General features: G+C 45.0%; 1 protein-coding gene across 4 annotated transcripts in view; it reads left to right on the forward strand.

Annotated features, from left to right (window-relative positions):
• EHMT2 (euchromatic histone lysine methyltransferase 2) overlaps positions 1-13,862 on the forward strand; it is a 231,504-nt gene extending 217,642 nt beyond the window's left edge. For all 4 annotated transcript variants that reach the window (XM_086924581.1, XM_086924583.1, XM_086924582.1 and 1 more), the window contains exon 28: positions 12,383-13,862. In XM_086924581.1, the coding sequence (XP_086780707.1) occupies positions 12,383-12,569 (187 nt within the window). In that variant the 3' untranslated portion in view covers positions 12,570-13,862. The remainder of the gene's footprint in view (positions 1-12,382) is intronic.
• The last annotated feature ends 1,898 nt before the right edge of the window (positions 13,863-15,760 follow it).

The following is a 15,760-nucleotide window of genomic DNA, read 5'->3' on the forward strand; positions in this document are numbered from 1 at the left end:
CCCTACCACAAGAAGGTCTATTGGCACGCGTTGGGCGGAGTCCACATACTCAGCGGCCTATTCATCCTACTCTAGGGGGGTCATGACACTGGTTAAAAAAGGGACCAATTACAAGGTCACACGTACGATTATAGACACCAATGGCAGATATGTTATAATTTCTGAGATGCTGAGAGGGCAATGTGTAACAATAGTAAATGTATAAGGCCCAAATGTTGACGCTCCTGAATTCTTTCAGGAATTATGGGATCACCTATTGAACTTCACTGACACGATTCTTATCTGGGGTGGCGACTTTAATGTAGCTTTGTGCGCTGCAGTAGACCGCTCCTCATCTTCCATAGAACCACACAAAAAAGCTGGGGAGAAACTGAGGGATATGATGATGGAAATGGCACTTAAAGACATCTGGAGGGTACGGCACCCGACAACACCGGGCGCAACCCACGTTAACTTGGCACATGGAAGCTGGTCGAGGATAGATTATTGGTTGGGGACGGGCAATGCTGTTCTGTGGACCACGAACATCGACACACTCCCACGCACACTATCCAACCATAACCCAGTGACACTATCACTTCAGATACCTCATTACCAGCCCCCACCATTTAGCTGGCGGTTTAATGCGCAGGCGTTGTTGGACCCTTTATACCTTACAGCCATAACTGAGGCTATTAAGGATTACTTTCGCTTAAATGTGGATTCAGTAGACGACCCCTGTGTACTATGGGAAGCATTCAAAGCTACACTTAGGGGGATATGCATTAGCACAACGTCAGGCATCCTTAAAGGCATTAGAGCTTAGATCACTCGGCTAGAACGGGATATGTCTGTCCTAGAACAGGAATATGCCACCACAGGGAATGTAGACCTTCTGGGGCAACTAAAGTTAAAACTCACTGACCATCAAAACTTTGCAGACGACGAATTAAAATACGTAACTAAACGACCGCTGGCCAGGTGTTTCGGTGAGGGTGGCCGACCTGGCAGGGTGCTCGCGAGGAAAATATACACAGGGAGGGACACACAGTTCATAACTCAGGTGCAAGACAAGAATAGGACACTTCATTCGCACCCCACGGGAATACTTAACAGTTTTGTCGATAACTATACAGATCTGTACACATCTCTGGAACCAGCCCCGCCACAAGAAACCTTTCGATACCTGCAGGATATTGCTTTAGCCTGGTTGTCGGACAACCAACGGGAATACCTGGCACGACCCATTACGGTGGAGGAGGTCATTGCAATCATACAGGCGCTCCCCAACGGGAAAGTACCGGGACCTGATGGTTATTCTTGTGAATTCTATAAACAATTTGCTGATCTTCTTGCCCCTCATCTGGCCGAGATGTATGGCGCGGCCTTTGATCAGGCAATACTGCCACCGACGCTATGTGAGGCATTTATAATCACCCTTCTAAAACCGGGCAAACAACCGGATCAATGTGATTCATACCGTCCACTGTCGCTTCTGAATGTGGACTCGAAAATCTTAGCCAAAATCCTGGCGGACCGCCGACAGCCCCTGATGAGAAATTTGATATTGCCTGACCAGGCCGGCTTTATTCCCACTAGAGCCACATCGCACAATACCAGAACATTATTTGCACTATCTCACTAACTTCAACCGCAGACCAAAGCAGCAGCAGTAATGTTGGACGCTGCTAAAGCCTTCGCCTCCATTGAATGGGCCTTCATCCGCACGATCCTACAGAGAATGGGTTTCCCGGTGAGATTCATCACATGGATCACACTACTGTACACACGTCCTATGGCAAGGGTAAGAGTAAATGGGTACGTTTCGGGGCCTTTTGAAATAGCGAGGGGGACGAGGCAAGGGTGCCCACTATCGCCCCTTCTCTTCGCACTTGCACTGGAGCCACTTGCATGTATAATACGGCAAACGCACAATCATTCGGCCTTGCACTTCCCTGGGAGACACCTGCACATCTCGCTATATGCGGACGATATGCTCTTATATGTGCGAGACCCAGAGCAGAATCTAAGCCCATTGCTTCGGGACTATGTGCGATTTGGGCGACACTCCGGGCTACAAATTAATTGGGAAAAATCGTCCATAATTCCGCTTACTGACTCCACCATTCAGTTTATACCGGATTTCCCTTTGGAATGGCAGACGGAACCTACTAGGTATTTGGGTGTATGGTACAGTCGAGATCCAGAAGAAATCATTAGAACGAACTATGGGAGGGTATTCACAGATCTGGAGGGCAAAGTGGCCAGGTGGATACAGCTACCGCTATCACTAGCCGACCGCATCCCCATAGTTATGAATATCCTACCTAAATTTCTCTACATATTCAATAACATACCGATCACACCCCCCAAGGCGATTTTCACAAACATACAATCACTAGTGTTGAAACTCATCTGGGCAGGTAAACAAGCTCGCATTGATCTCTGCACCTTAACCTTACCCTATGAGAAAGGGGGGTTTTGTGTACCAGACTTTAAGCTCTACTATTTATGTGCACAGGCCCAATATGCGTCACACTGGTACCACCCCACACCGTACCTCAAGCATACAGCGGTTGAAGAGGGAGACGCCTCACCAATTCCACTGTCCGCGATAGTGACACATAAACGACCCCCACTTCATTAGAAGGATATCAACACGGTAGACACCACTGCCCGGGCGTGGAGGACACTGGGGAGGTTAGCTCACAAGTTACCGTTCTATGCGCCAGCGCTGCCGCTGAACTTTCACTCGGAGGTGTCAGTGACAAACGAAAAAGTAGGTATGGACATTCTGAGAAATATCGGTATAGCCACATTTGGGGACCTGTATCATGATGGGACTTTCCGCACGACGGAAGATTTGACATATATAAGCAACCCAACTTTACTCTACAAATTCACACACTACAGGTTGCAAAGGGCGATCCAAGACCTGTACCCAGACTACCCGAATGAACCACCGACTTTACAAACACTGCAACTTATCATAACGTCTTCAAACACCTCACACCTGGTGTCCAGACTATATAAGGTGGCTCAAAGCGAAATCCCACACTCTACCACAAAAGCAATGCAGAGGTGTAATGATACTTTAACCGAAGCATTGACAGAAAAGGACTGGTCCATCGCCTGCACCCTTCTTAAACTGCTTACCCCAAATGGGAATCTACGCATCACACATCTGAAGTATCTACACCAAACCTATCACAAGCCCAAGAAACTACATAAGTATGGGTTACGAGACAATGCAAGGTGTAAAAGATGTAGATGTGATGAAGCAGATTTTGCTCACCTAGCCTGGTATTGCCCAAAGATACATGAATATTGGGAAATGTTAATTGTCGTACTGGGCAAAATGGTGGAACTGGACATAGAATGCACCATGAAGGTATGCCTATTGGGTATTCTACCTGGGGTCAGAGCGAGGAAGGGTAAGTTCTGTACGGTGGCCTTGTTGGTCGCTAAAAGGCAGGTGTCCAAGTGCTGGGAAGGGAAAACGGTCCCTACTGTTAAGACGTGGCTTAAGGACATGACGTACTGCAGGGATAAATTGCTCACCTATGAAGAAGAATTGCCCAGACGACAACGTCCGAAAGACTTTTGGTCTTATTTGTCAGATTACTTGTTAACCATTGAGGGGGACGAGGACTCACTGTAGACTTGCATGGTCTGGTGATGTAGCTTGAGTTTTAGTGCAATGTTTCAGTACCCTGCATAACCAAAAACACCTTTTCTCATTATGGCACACTGAGACCCTGACATGTATAAGTGGCAACAGAGTGCAGAATTGACCTACGGCTCTTAATTTCACAGTTCGAACTGTTCTGTTTATGGACTTCAAAAAACACCTAAAAAACTGAAGATTCATGCACTAACGAGATGTAATGGGTCTGAGCAACTAGATGAACACAACTGAACTGGCTCACAATACGCCGCTGGACCCTGCGGGTTGCCAGCTGAATGGCTGTGTACAGATAACGCATCAGCTGCTGCCATATGCGGCCGGCCTCCGGGTTGTAGGCCACTAGCAGTGATAACTGTGATAACTTAATGTCAATAAAGATTTTGTTGAACTTCAAAAAAAAGAGAATGCCCAAGCTGATGGAGCCAGCAGACCGGTTTCATACAACCATAAATGAGAGATCTTTGACATACCGTTATCGCTATTACATTGTGATCGGAGAAGGGTCAATGGAACATGTCTTTGACAAAACACTGTGTCTTTTATTCACCAACATGTGGAGTGGAGTGGAGTGGAGAAGTGTGGCTCACTGGTTAGAGCGGCAGACTCCGAAGCAGAGATCAGGCCCGGGACTAGGGTTCAAGTCCCGACGCTGCAGGGTCTTGGGCTCAATGTCCGCGGACTCGATAATTCTCGCCTCGGCACCTACTCTAATCATGGGTCCCACGCTGCAACTCTGGGCAATAGCTTGCCTAATCTCCACAACGGCCCCTACAACACTGGGATGCCTGGCTTCAGCTTGGGGGTGCCCAGGAGGGGCATCTCACAGGAAGGGTTCCACAGCGTTATACAGCGCCGGGACGCCCCGTTGGGGCAGCTATGCGCTTTACAAAATACACTACATTTACATGTGGCTTATGGGATTGGATGGCACCGGTCTTGAATGGTTTAGGTCCTTCCTCCAGAATCACTTTCAGAGAATCCTAGTCAACTGTAACTTATCCGCTCCCTCTTGGATCACGGTTGGAGTCCCCCAAGGAGCAACCCTGTCCTCTACCCTCTTCAATCTTTACTTTGAACCTCTCACAGAGGTGCTACGCACCACCAGCATCGCCTACCACATGTATACCGACGACACACAGATCTACTTTAAAATCTCTTCTCTTGAGGACATTCACTCCCTGAATGAGGCCTTGAAGCTGACGGTGCATTGTCTCACCTCTAACTAGCTCAAACTTTATGCAAAAAAATGGAATTTTTCCTTATCTCCCCACCTAAAACCAATTCAGACTTTCAGGAATGGATCAAGGTTATCACAGAGTTAAACTGCCCCCCTACTATTGTGGACTCTGCTAAATCCCTGGGAATAACCCTAGACTGGTGGCCATATTAACTCGATGGCCAAAATTGCCAGATTTCACCTGAGCTACCTAAGACACCTGAAACCTTTCCTCGACACCCCCGGTATAATAATGGCACCCAAGGCACTAGTCTTCTCCAGACTAGAATATGGATGCTCTACCTTCACAGGTCTACCCAAGAACTCTTGGGCCCCATTGAAAGCCTGCCTCAACGCCGCCGCCAGACTCCTAACCAGTTCAAAGAAATTCGACAATATCTCTCCCCACCTTAAAGCTCTAAACTGGCTTCCTCTCGAGGCCAGAATCCAACTTAAGCTGGCTTGCATCACTCACAAGGCTTAATACTCCAATTCCCCAGCTTTTCTCGCCCAGAAACTTGTGATATCTGGAGGAGCCAGAATCTCATGATCCGCCAGAGACCTTTTGCTCCAACCAGCACACTTGCGGGGAAAAAACATTCAATTGGGCCTTCTCTGGGGCTGCCCCCAAGAAAATGGAACTCACTCCCGCCCACCATCAGAAGACTTACATCTTTGACACATTTTTAAAAGGAGGCCAAAACTTTCCTCATGGGCAAATTCCTCTCCTAATGCTTGCATTTCAATCACCTCAGCGATTTTGTTTCTCCTTCTATTACGGCTTTAACCATGGTTCTTCCGGATGATTCCTACCTGGCACTTCTGGGCATCCCACCCGGGAATTGAGACAGCTTGTTTTCTATTATAATGTATCTACCTGTTTTTATCCCAACTGAATCCAGGATATGTTACTGCCTATTATTTCTTTCCTTGTATAATGCATCTCCCTGTTCTTATCCCAATTGTATTCACCTGTCCTAAGACTGTTTTTACCACCTGTCAATCCTGTAAAGCACTCTGATATCCTCACGGGTCTGGTTCGTGGTCTATAAAACTAAAAAATAAATAAATAATGTGGCCTTGCCAGAGGTCTAAAGAAACTTCCACAATGGACTGGTGTGGCATGTTCCTGCATGCTACTCAACACCCCATCATCTTCCCAATTCCTCTAATACCCAAGGTTCAATGCAAGATAAGGAATGTACTGTGCACAGGGATTCTGATTCACATATTTATGGGGAACATCAGTTCGGACATCAGTTCTCAAACCAAGTCCATAAATGTTGTCCATGAACATCACGGTAATACCACATCACAATCCACAATCACTTCAGTCGACAGCCAGGCTCTTTCAGACCCAGAATACGGCCAGCTGGATCTTCAAGAAGACCTTGGTTTGCATTGAGAACTTACTTTAGGAAGTGGGATCAACCTGTGGCTTGGGCTAGAACAGAAAGATTATATTTGCCTAACACGGAGGACATACATTATGTTAAAATGGTCCAAGCAGTTACATTATGTAGGAAAGCAAAATACATGAAGCTAGTCGGAGCTAGAAAATTCAGACGTCATTCTTAAAATGAGACAAAATACACGTTACATCTAAAATTGGTGATCAATGTACAGCAAAGTTGATTCAATGTGCAAAATAAGCAAAGTATACACTGACCTGTTTTACGAAAATTTGTAAAAGATTATATTGTTTTTTAATGTTGCGCTTTTTAGTTTTTATCATATATTCTTAAAATTGGATTCTTCAATTAAAAAAATACCTTTTGCTGTTTTTTTCGCGATATCTAACTGAAACCAAATGGTTTATCTTTGTGCTCTTCAAAAATAATTAAACAGTTTGTGAAAGGCATGGTAACAACTTCTTCACCACCAATGTGAAAAGCTCCATCTAGGGAACTTAATACAGTTCTTACAGCATTATTGAAAAGCCCTTTCAAACCTGTTGATAGAGCAACCATTCTCACCTTTCTTTAAAATGGCGGCCTATTACTTCAGTCAGAAGATAAGTGAACTGCACGTGCTTTCAGAAAAAAAAGCCATAAAGATGTTTCTAAAAATATTGTCTTTGAGAACAAATGCAAAATTTATTCTAAAAGTTCCAGCAACTTTTTATCTTAATTAGTAGATTTAATTGCATTTGTTTATCCTGCAAGCCTCAACTGTCACTGAAAGAACTCTGTGTACGTTTGATATCAGGTGATGTCTGACATTTCCCCTGCATTAGACTGGGGACTTCATCAAATTGACCAGCTCTTTGTGGCTGGGCTAATTCATGTACACCCTTAGCAAATTAGAATGTTGACTAGATGGATTGTTTATGCTTCACAGTGGGCCTTAATATGATTCATAGGTTTCTCTCAGCAGTAGTTAGAGCTAACAGTACTAACGGCATGCCAGCTACAAGCTCTCTTTGCTGAAGAATTGTTATTCGATCTGTAGAGCGGGATCAGAGAAAAGACGGACAGCTTTTTCCAGCCCGGTTACCTTGTGTGCAATCTACAGTTAAGCACATGGTGCTTCGGACATTTTTTGCAAAAGGTGAGGCTCTTTCTCACCCCCACTTACTCTCTGGAACTGATTTATTAATCCTTATTCAAAATCCAATCAGTGCGGTAGAAAATATTTTGTAGATTCACATCTACCTGCCATCCTCCACTTTCACGAGTCTCTTTTACATGTACACTACTGACAAGGTGTGAAAATCTGGCAGTTGGAAGCCTATCGGCGGGTTCACAGCCTTGTTCCACCACCTCACTAGCTTGAGTTCGGGTCTATAATGAGGCTGAGAGAATTTGTGAAGTCCGTGCCTGTTTTCAGGGTTACTGAGAGTCAATATGTGTGTTCACAGATATGTTATTAGCCTGACAACAGGGAGTAATTCAAACATGCAAATCTACAAAAGATATCCATGCTGGAGAACAGGTGGTAGATGTATGTAACTTTTGTCATTCATGCTGTGAGCTTAGAGCGATTTAGTGTTGGTTAATAGCATTTAGTCCTCCAAACTGGACTCTTGGCTTATTGAGGTAAATAGTCAAAGTAAAAAAGAACAGGGGTATGTCCAAATCACCCTCCTATACTTGGGCATAGGACATCAAATAGATGAATAACAAGGGAGTATGGAGGGATGAATATCCAATTTATTTTCAGTAAGGGCACAATTAAATACCCTGACATTACTGTAGCATTTTACAAAAGCCAATGTTCAATTTAATTTCACACACATACATGCCATTGGGCCAGTCTCTGACCCACATATCACTTCAAAAATAAATTGATAAAAAAACATAAAACGGGCGTGGCTTGGATGGTAATGAAGAGAGTTGCCTGAATCCGGAGCTCCGCCAGACCCAGGGACTAAGCGAGACAAATAAGCAATCCGAGACAACGGTAGCGTTGACTTAATGAAGAGGAACCAATCGGAACAGACAGAGAACGGAAAGATAATCACCTCAACGGACAAAAAAGAGCAGAAAGGCAACTAAAACGAAAAAGAGCAAGGGTGACCCCCAGAGAATAACAGACCCCCAAAATGGCAACTGCCGTCTGAAAGAACGTGCCTAGAAAAGAAGGCGATCCAGCGAAGTACAGCTGCCGCCTTGACACCGGAGAGGCATCAAGCAGATCGGAGCTGAAAAAAAAAGAACCCCCATCCCCCCCCCACCCCCCTCCCCCCCCCCCCCCCACCCCCCCCCCACCCTGTTTGGCCCCTACCTCGCTAGCTTTAACAAAGAGTCTCCGCGCCTCCATCAGAAACTAAACTGAAGGCGGTACAGGAGGTGGCCATCTTGTAGGAGGGTGGAGAAAAGGGCGGAGAAGGGCGGAGAAAAGCGGAATAGCAGATTCTCCACGCCACCATCAAAAATGAAACTGAAGGCAGTACAGGAGGCAGCCATCTTGCAGGAGGACGGGGAAAAAAAGCGGCACAACAGCGGGAGCACCAAGGCACAGCAACGCGAGCTGCAAGGAACGGTAAGCTGCTGCGAAGGTTTGAACTGCTAAAGAGGTATCCAGAGGCTCCACGCCTCCACAATAGAAGAGCCTCCATCAAATACTAAACTGTAGGCTACACAGTAGACGGCCATCTTGCGGGGCGGAGATAAATGGCGCAACAGTGATAAAAGTAGCAATTAAGGTAGCGTGGGCTACAAGGAACTGCAACGCAGCTGCGAGGCCTGAGTGCGACACCTCCAACCAGGTAAGAAACGGCGCTCACTCCATCTCCGCCCACCATCCATCAGTTAAAAACCTCCGTGCTCCAACGAAAACAAAACTGAAAGCAATAAAGAAAGCCGGCATCTTACCGGGGACAGAGAAAGCGGGGCAACAGCGGGGCAACAAAGGCAGACTAGCGTGAACTGCAATAGAACTACATCTGCACCATCAACCGGGTAAAACATAGCGCAATAACAAAACAGGCAGACCTCAGAGGCACAAAAGAAGGCAGCCATCTTGTGGGAGGCAAACGAGGCCTCTCCAGGACGTGAAACTAAGCACCACAAGAGAGCCGCCATTTCGTCCTGCTACGACAGAGAAGGTAGTGGAGAGAACGGTATCGCAACAACAAATAGAGAAACGGCAGCGCTCGAGATGAGACACAACTAATGCACAGAACGCAAGTAGCAAAACGAATAGTGAACCTAAGGAGAAACTGAAAGCAACGCAAAGGGGGCCGCCACATTACAGAAAGATATTAAAAAAAAAAAAAGTAAAAAGCGAGAGGGACAAGAACAGCAGGAGCAAATCGAAGGGGAGCCAAACTAATAGTAAGACACAACACAAGTGCGAATAAAGGACTGGCATAGCTAAAAGTTCTGAGAGGAGCAAAAGAGGTTACGAGAGCAGGAGGTCCATAAGTTAAGGAGGGACTCGTGAAAACCGCAATAACAATCTCCGACCTCTTATACATCACCCTAAAACTAGCAGGCTGGCTTAACGAACACCCCACCCGAAAATGGCACTTCAACAGCATAGCAATGGCAAAACAAGAGGACAAAGATAATTACACACCGGACATAGATCCTAAAACACTGTGGGACGCGCTCAAAGCAACAATGAGAGGGACACTAATGGAAATCAAAGCCAGAAGAGATAGGGAAACAAAGCACCAGCTAGACCAACTAGAGAAGGAAATCAAACAACATTAAGGATGCCTCAAACTCCGAATCACCACTAGAGATCACTAGTAAAAAATATGAGTTCAACAGAATCCTGAGTGAACGAGCAGGCTTATGGATAAACAAATATAAGCAAATTAACCTCTGTGAGGCAAATGAAGCAGGGAAAATACTAGCATCTTACCTCAAGCATAAGCAAAAGCAACACTGCATCTCATCGATAACGGACGCTAACGGTATTGCACACACCCAACACAAAGGCATATTGTGTGCGTTCAGGGACTTCTACCAAGAACTATACTAGGAGGACCTAGACCAGAAGGGCTGTGGTGCCTACCTGAGCAAATTAAAGCTGCCCAAAATATCTACAGAGGAGGCACAATCTCTAGGGCAAGAAATTAAAGCTAGTGAGATCGCTCAGGCTGTCTCCTCACTGAAAAACAACAAAGCTCCAGGGCCCGACAGGTACACAGCAGCCTTCTATGAGGCATTCCAAAACAACCTAATCCCAATTATGAAGAAGGTTTTCAACCATTTCGAGAGGGAGGGGGAAGAAACGAGAACCATGTCAGAAGCAAACATTGTCATCCCCAAGGAGGGCAAGGACCCGCAGTACCCCCAGAACTACAGACCCATCTCACTCATCAATATAGACTGTAAGATATACACCAAAATTCTAGCCACAAGGCTAAAAAATCTGATCCCAAAACTAATTATCAGCACACAAGTAAGCTATTTGATAACACGCATGTCACACAACAACACCAGGCTCCTGTGCCATGTGATCGAACACTCAAACAAATCTGATAAGCCAACAGTAGCAATAACATTAGATGCAGAAAAAGATTTGACAGTGTGTCCTGGGAGTTTCTAGAACAATGCATGCACACATACAACCTGGGAGAAAATGTTATAAGGAAAGTTATGGCACTATATAAAACGCCCAAGGCACAAATGGCAATAAATGGATCCACATCACAACAGCTTAACCTACAGCGATGGACACGACAAGGTTGCCCACTATCCCCGACGCTGTTCCTCCTAGCCCTCGAACCCTTAATCACGAACATCATAGCCAATAGCAAAATGAAGGGAGTATCCATCAACAATACTACAGCCAAATAGCAGCCTACGCGGACTGAAGACCCAGAAACATCCATCACAGCTCTTATGGACACCATAAATGCATACTCACCCTACTCGGGATACAAGCTAAACAGGGAAAAATCAGAGTGCATGCCGCTCAACTTGCACACAACCAAAGAGGTGAAAGCCGCCTTGGAACTAGCGTTGGGGTTTGTCAAATACCTAGGGATCCATTTCGGGAAAAACCTGAAATCCACTGTAGAACACAATGAGAAACTTACCTTGGGGAAAATTAAAACACTCCTGGAATCCTGGTCACCCAAATTCATAACGTGGTGGGGGAGAATAGACACCATAAATATGATGATAACGCCACTAGTGAACTACCTCGCAGGGATGCTCCCCCGCACACTCACAGACGATTTTCATCGCAAGGTAGATCAAATGATAAACAAATTCATTTGTCGTGGCAAAAAACCCAGAACAGGGCTACCAAAACTGAGGCTAGCAAAGAGTCTAGGCGGACTAAACGTTGCGGACTTTAAGACAGCCTTCATAGCAAGACAGGGTATGTATTGGATACTGCCTAACCAGGAATACACACCGACGTGGCTCTCCATCGAGAAGGCCATTATAAACAACACCAGCCCTCTGACTCTCCTCACAGCGAACAAACAAGAACTGATGAACAACTCTATACTTAGAAACACAAAACAGGCACTTCTTAAGGTAGACTAGAAACTCGAATGCAACGTCACAAACTCATGCTGGGAATCCCTATGGGCGAACCGCAAGATCAAATACAGAGGGAAAACACTAGACTTAGAAACGCATTGCACAAAGGGCTGTGATTGAGGAGCTGTTGAAATTAAGATTGTGCTTTCTGTGTATGGCAGTGAGCCATAGGTGGTGTACTTGGTGCGGGTTGCACAGTGCTACGGGTTTATTTAGTGTGAAGAGCTACGTTTGATGCTGTGGTCTGACAGAAGGTAAAGAGGTTTGGTTAGTAGTATTTCTTCTACATAATGCCATTTTGTTGAATACAGTTCTTTGAGGGTGGTACAGTGTGAAGTGATTAACATGAGGGGGTTTGTGTATGGAGGGTGAGGACCTGATGATGGTAACGCTAAGGTCTGTGGACCAGAACATGCTGTGTATTTCTGTAGTCTTCAGTCCCTGCACTAGAGCTGCTGGTCCAACATCAGGAAGGGGGAATGATCAAGATGTTGCTCTTCTAAAGGAACCATAAGAGAAGACTATAATCTGTTTTTTATGTTTCTTCAGCTTTGACTACGGGGATCGCTTCTGGGACATCAAGAGCAAATATTTCACATGCCAGTGTGGCTCTGAAAAATGCAAACACTCTGCTGAAGCCATCGCTTTGGAGCAGAACAGGCTGGCCCGGCTCGAGAGCCACCAAGAGCCTGTACCGGAGCCTGCACCGACGCCGTCTACTGTCCCTGCCATGTAGTGGGCAGTGAGGGAGCTGCTGCTGGAGTCCAAGAGCCTGTCAGGCTTGTGCCTTCTGCTAGGAACACCAGTGGGGAACATTGAGGAGAGGATTCCTACATCCAGTGTTGCTTCCTGTTAAGATTCCACATTCTATCTCTGATGTAAGGGCATATGTTCAAATTTTGCTTCTTCTGTTAACTTAACATGTCTTGTTGCTGTGTGAATAGCAGTAATGCGTGTAATGTAAAGGAGAGAGAGACCGAGACTCACAGGAGAGAGTCGGATTCCAGTCTAAAACACGGTTGTTTAGAAATGCAGTGCTGTTGTCACAGCAGTGTTTCAAAGTCGCCTGTTGTGAATTAGCCATTGATCAAGATTGACATATTAACACCTCCTTGCTAGCACTCTGTATCACCTTAGGCCCAATACAGATACGGAACAGTTTGTGTGACTATGCTAGAGCTGTTTTCAAACTACCTTCATCCATTTGGGTAGAATACGGACCTTCACATGGGCTGGTAAGGTTAGGAGAAGAGAAGGTAGATCAAGAAGCTTGTTGGGCTCCCATGTATAATGTCTATACAGCTGCAGTAATTAATATGGCCCATCCAGACCTGCTTGTGGATAACAGATTTACTTGGTACTAGCAGTAAGTGATTTGAATGGAGCATAGCCAGCCAGAGTAAACTTAGTCAGATGGAAACCAGGTATAGTATAGTTAATTTTGTGATCAGGTGAGTAGGAATAGAAGCAGGTACAACACTATAAGATTGATTAAAGGCCTTTAATGCATTCAAAAAGTTGTATAAATTTTGTTAGGATCTGAATGGAGGATAAAGAGCCAGTGCTGTACATGTGAATGGACTAAAAATAAGTCCTTTCTACAAATTGGTTATCGACCGAATAAAAAGTATGTGGCGGATACTGAGCTAGATTTTAGACTGGGACTTTAGGTGTTGTTTGCAAATATCCTTATAACTCTGGTGCCAGGCTGTGCCTTCATCAGCTGGATGTACCATGGTGACAGGTGTGACTGACATGCATCTAAAACTCACACATGGGGAAACACATGGTAGATCAGAGAAGGGAAAAGGCAGAAGATACCAAACCTGGATATCCAAGCTATTCTTCCATATGTGTAGCACCCACCAGCCACTTAACCTGTGCTCTTTGAAATTAGTCTCTTCCCAGCATGCTCACTTCTTTGTAATTAGATCTCATTTCTTCACGTCCTCTTGTAGAATGTTCTTTTCTCAGTGTGATGGGGACATTTTTACAAAGTCATTTTTTTTAAATAAACACACTATCTGTGTTTTGGTGTCCTTTGTGTGTGTGCGATGCTTCATCTCTATTGATTCTGTATAGCAGTGGTCTTTTCTGGTGACTCCAGATAATTTCCAGGCATAAAACATTTTTGTTGTAGTCAACGAAAAGGGTTTTCATACAAGTGACTGGAGGTACGAGGTAAGTTCTTTATTGCATGTTAGGCCCTTAGGTTACAACAGCAACAACAGCAGGTAGGCCCCGTCAGAGCTTCATCCTCCGTCCAACTCTTATCGACTAGCTTCCAGTATACATCAGCATTCTGTACCATCATTCACTCTTTGTATTCCAGTAAGAGAGTAATGGGGACAATCAAGATACTAAACCCCTGCCCCATCCTTTCTTACTGTGAAACAATGAACAGCCATTCTTTTGGGTTAATGGTAAAGGGTCTACCATTCACAATCACTCAATCGCCAACATGTCTACCCATTCACCCAACAAGAATTTGTTAGACTCTCCAGTATGTACGCAGACACACAAAGACTAACAGAAGTCGCAGAACTTCTGTGACGGGTCAAAAGATAAGGCTCCCCACAACTATAAATGAGACCACAACAAGGTTGTGAAGCTCATTGCACAACGGTCCAAGACGTGCAAGTCTTGTGACCTCCTCATTCTGCCACCACATGTGTGCACACTCACAATGACACCTGACAACATTTATGCACACAGGACATGGAGTGATGGACGCCCAGCGAAGCGACAGCCAGGACACAAAAACCACTGGCTCTCTTCAACAAATGGTTTCCCAGTCATCCTTAAGTGTACACCTTGAAGACACGAAACACAGTTTAGCCGTACATCACCTCAACTCAAAATTCCCTTGACCAGATGCCAACACATAAACGTTCATCTCAATTACACTCATACATTTTATTTTTAAATTTGTTTAATGGCATTTATAATGAGCAGCATACAAATTGAAGACCGGTCACCAGTAAATCTCATCAGGTAAGTTGGTGCAGGCTGATGCATTTCAATAACATTACAGTAAATGGTCAAAAAACATATCAAGCACATGTCAACCCGGGGGTGGTGGTGTCAGGATGCGAGTAATATACGAGTTTCTCATCAATAATGAATCATGATGGAGAGTCCCATCGCATAAGCATAGGTCAAATCGTACCTCTCCCAACATCTTCCACTGGGGTTCGCCCATTGCTTGACCTACAGTCTGACCCATGCAGCTCCCCACTATATCTGTGGCTGTCTGTATTATGGCTCAGTGTCATACAAACAATTATTCAGGAGTAGGGGGAAACAAACATAATAAAAAACAAAAATCAAACTGTCTCAGGGTGCGACCCTGCTGTTAATATAAGAGAATGTCATAAAATGAGTGGTAATGTAGCCTTCAGTCGACTGGGAGTCGATACCGGGGAGCAGGGACATTAGTCAGGTATCCTGAACAATTGCACTCATACATACTGTCTTTAGACATCCACCATACTTTACTAAACTATACTGCATAACACTCACAAACATTCTCCATCTTCCACAAGCACCTCTAAGCACTACACATTCACACATAAAAGTGCAGCATTCACTCATAAAAGTGCAGTCCAGCACTCAGCACGTCCTACTCTGTCACCCTAGCTAGCCAACCCAACATGTCCAAATGACAAAGAAAGTACTTTATCTCCAGCAGAAAAAGTTGTGATGCCTTCAAAACACAATGATTACATCCTCTCAGTAACACATACTGAAAGATATTGACACAACAGAACAAACGTTAGTGCAGTTCCGCAATACAGCCATTGACACCAGGACAGGTCAGCAGGTAAAGTACTTACACCACATCATTCAACCAGACTAATTCAGTTACACACAATTGAATGAAACACACCACGAATCAATCACAAACCTACTCTGCCTCCTGTACCA

This window comes from Lissotriton vulgaris, chromosome 5 (assembly GCF_964263255.1).
Source record: "Lissotriton vulgaris chromosome 5, aLisVul1.2, whole genome shotgun sequence".
Classification (NCBI taxonomy): Eukaryota; Metazoa; Chordata; class Amphibia; order Caudata; family Salamandridae; genus Lissotriton; species Lissotriton vulgaris.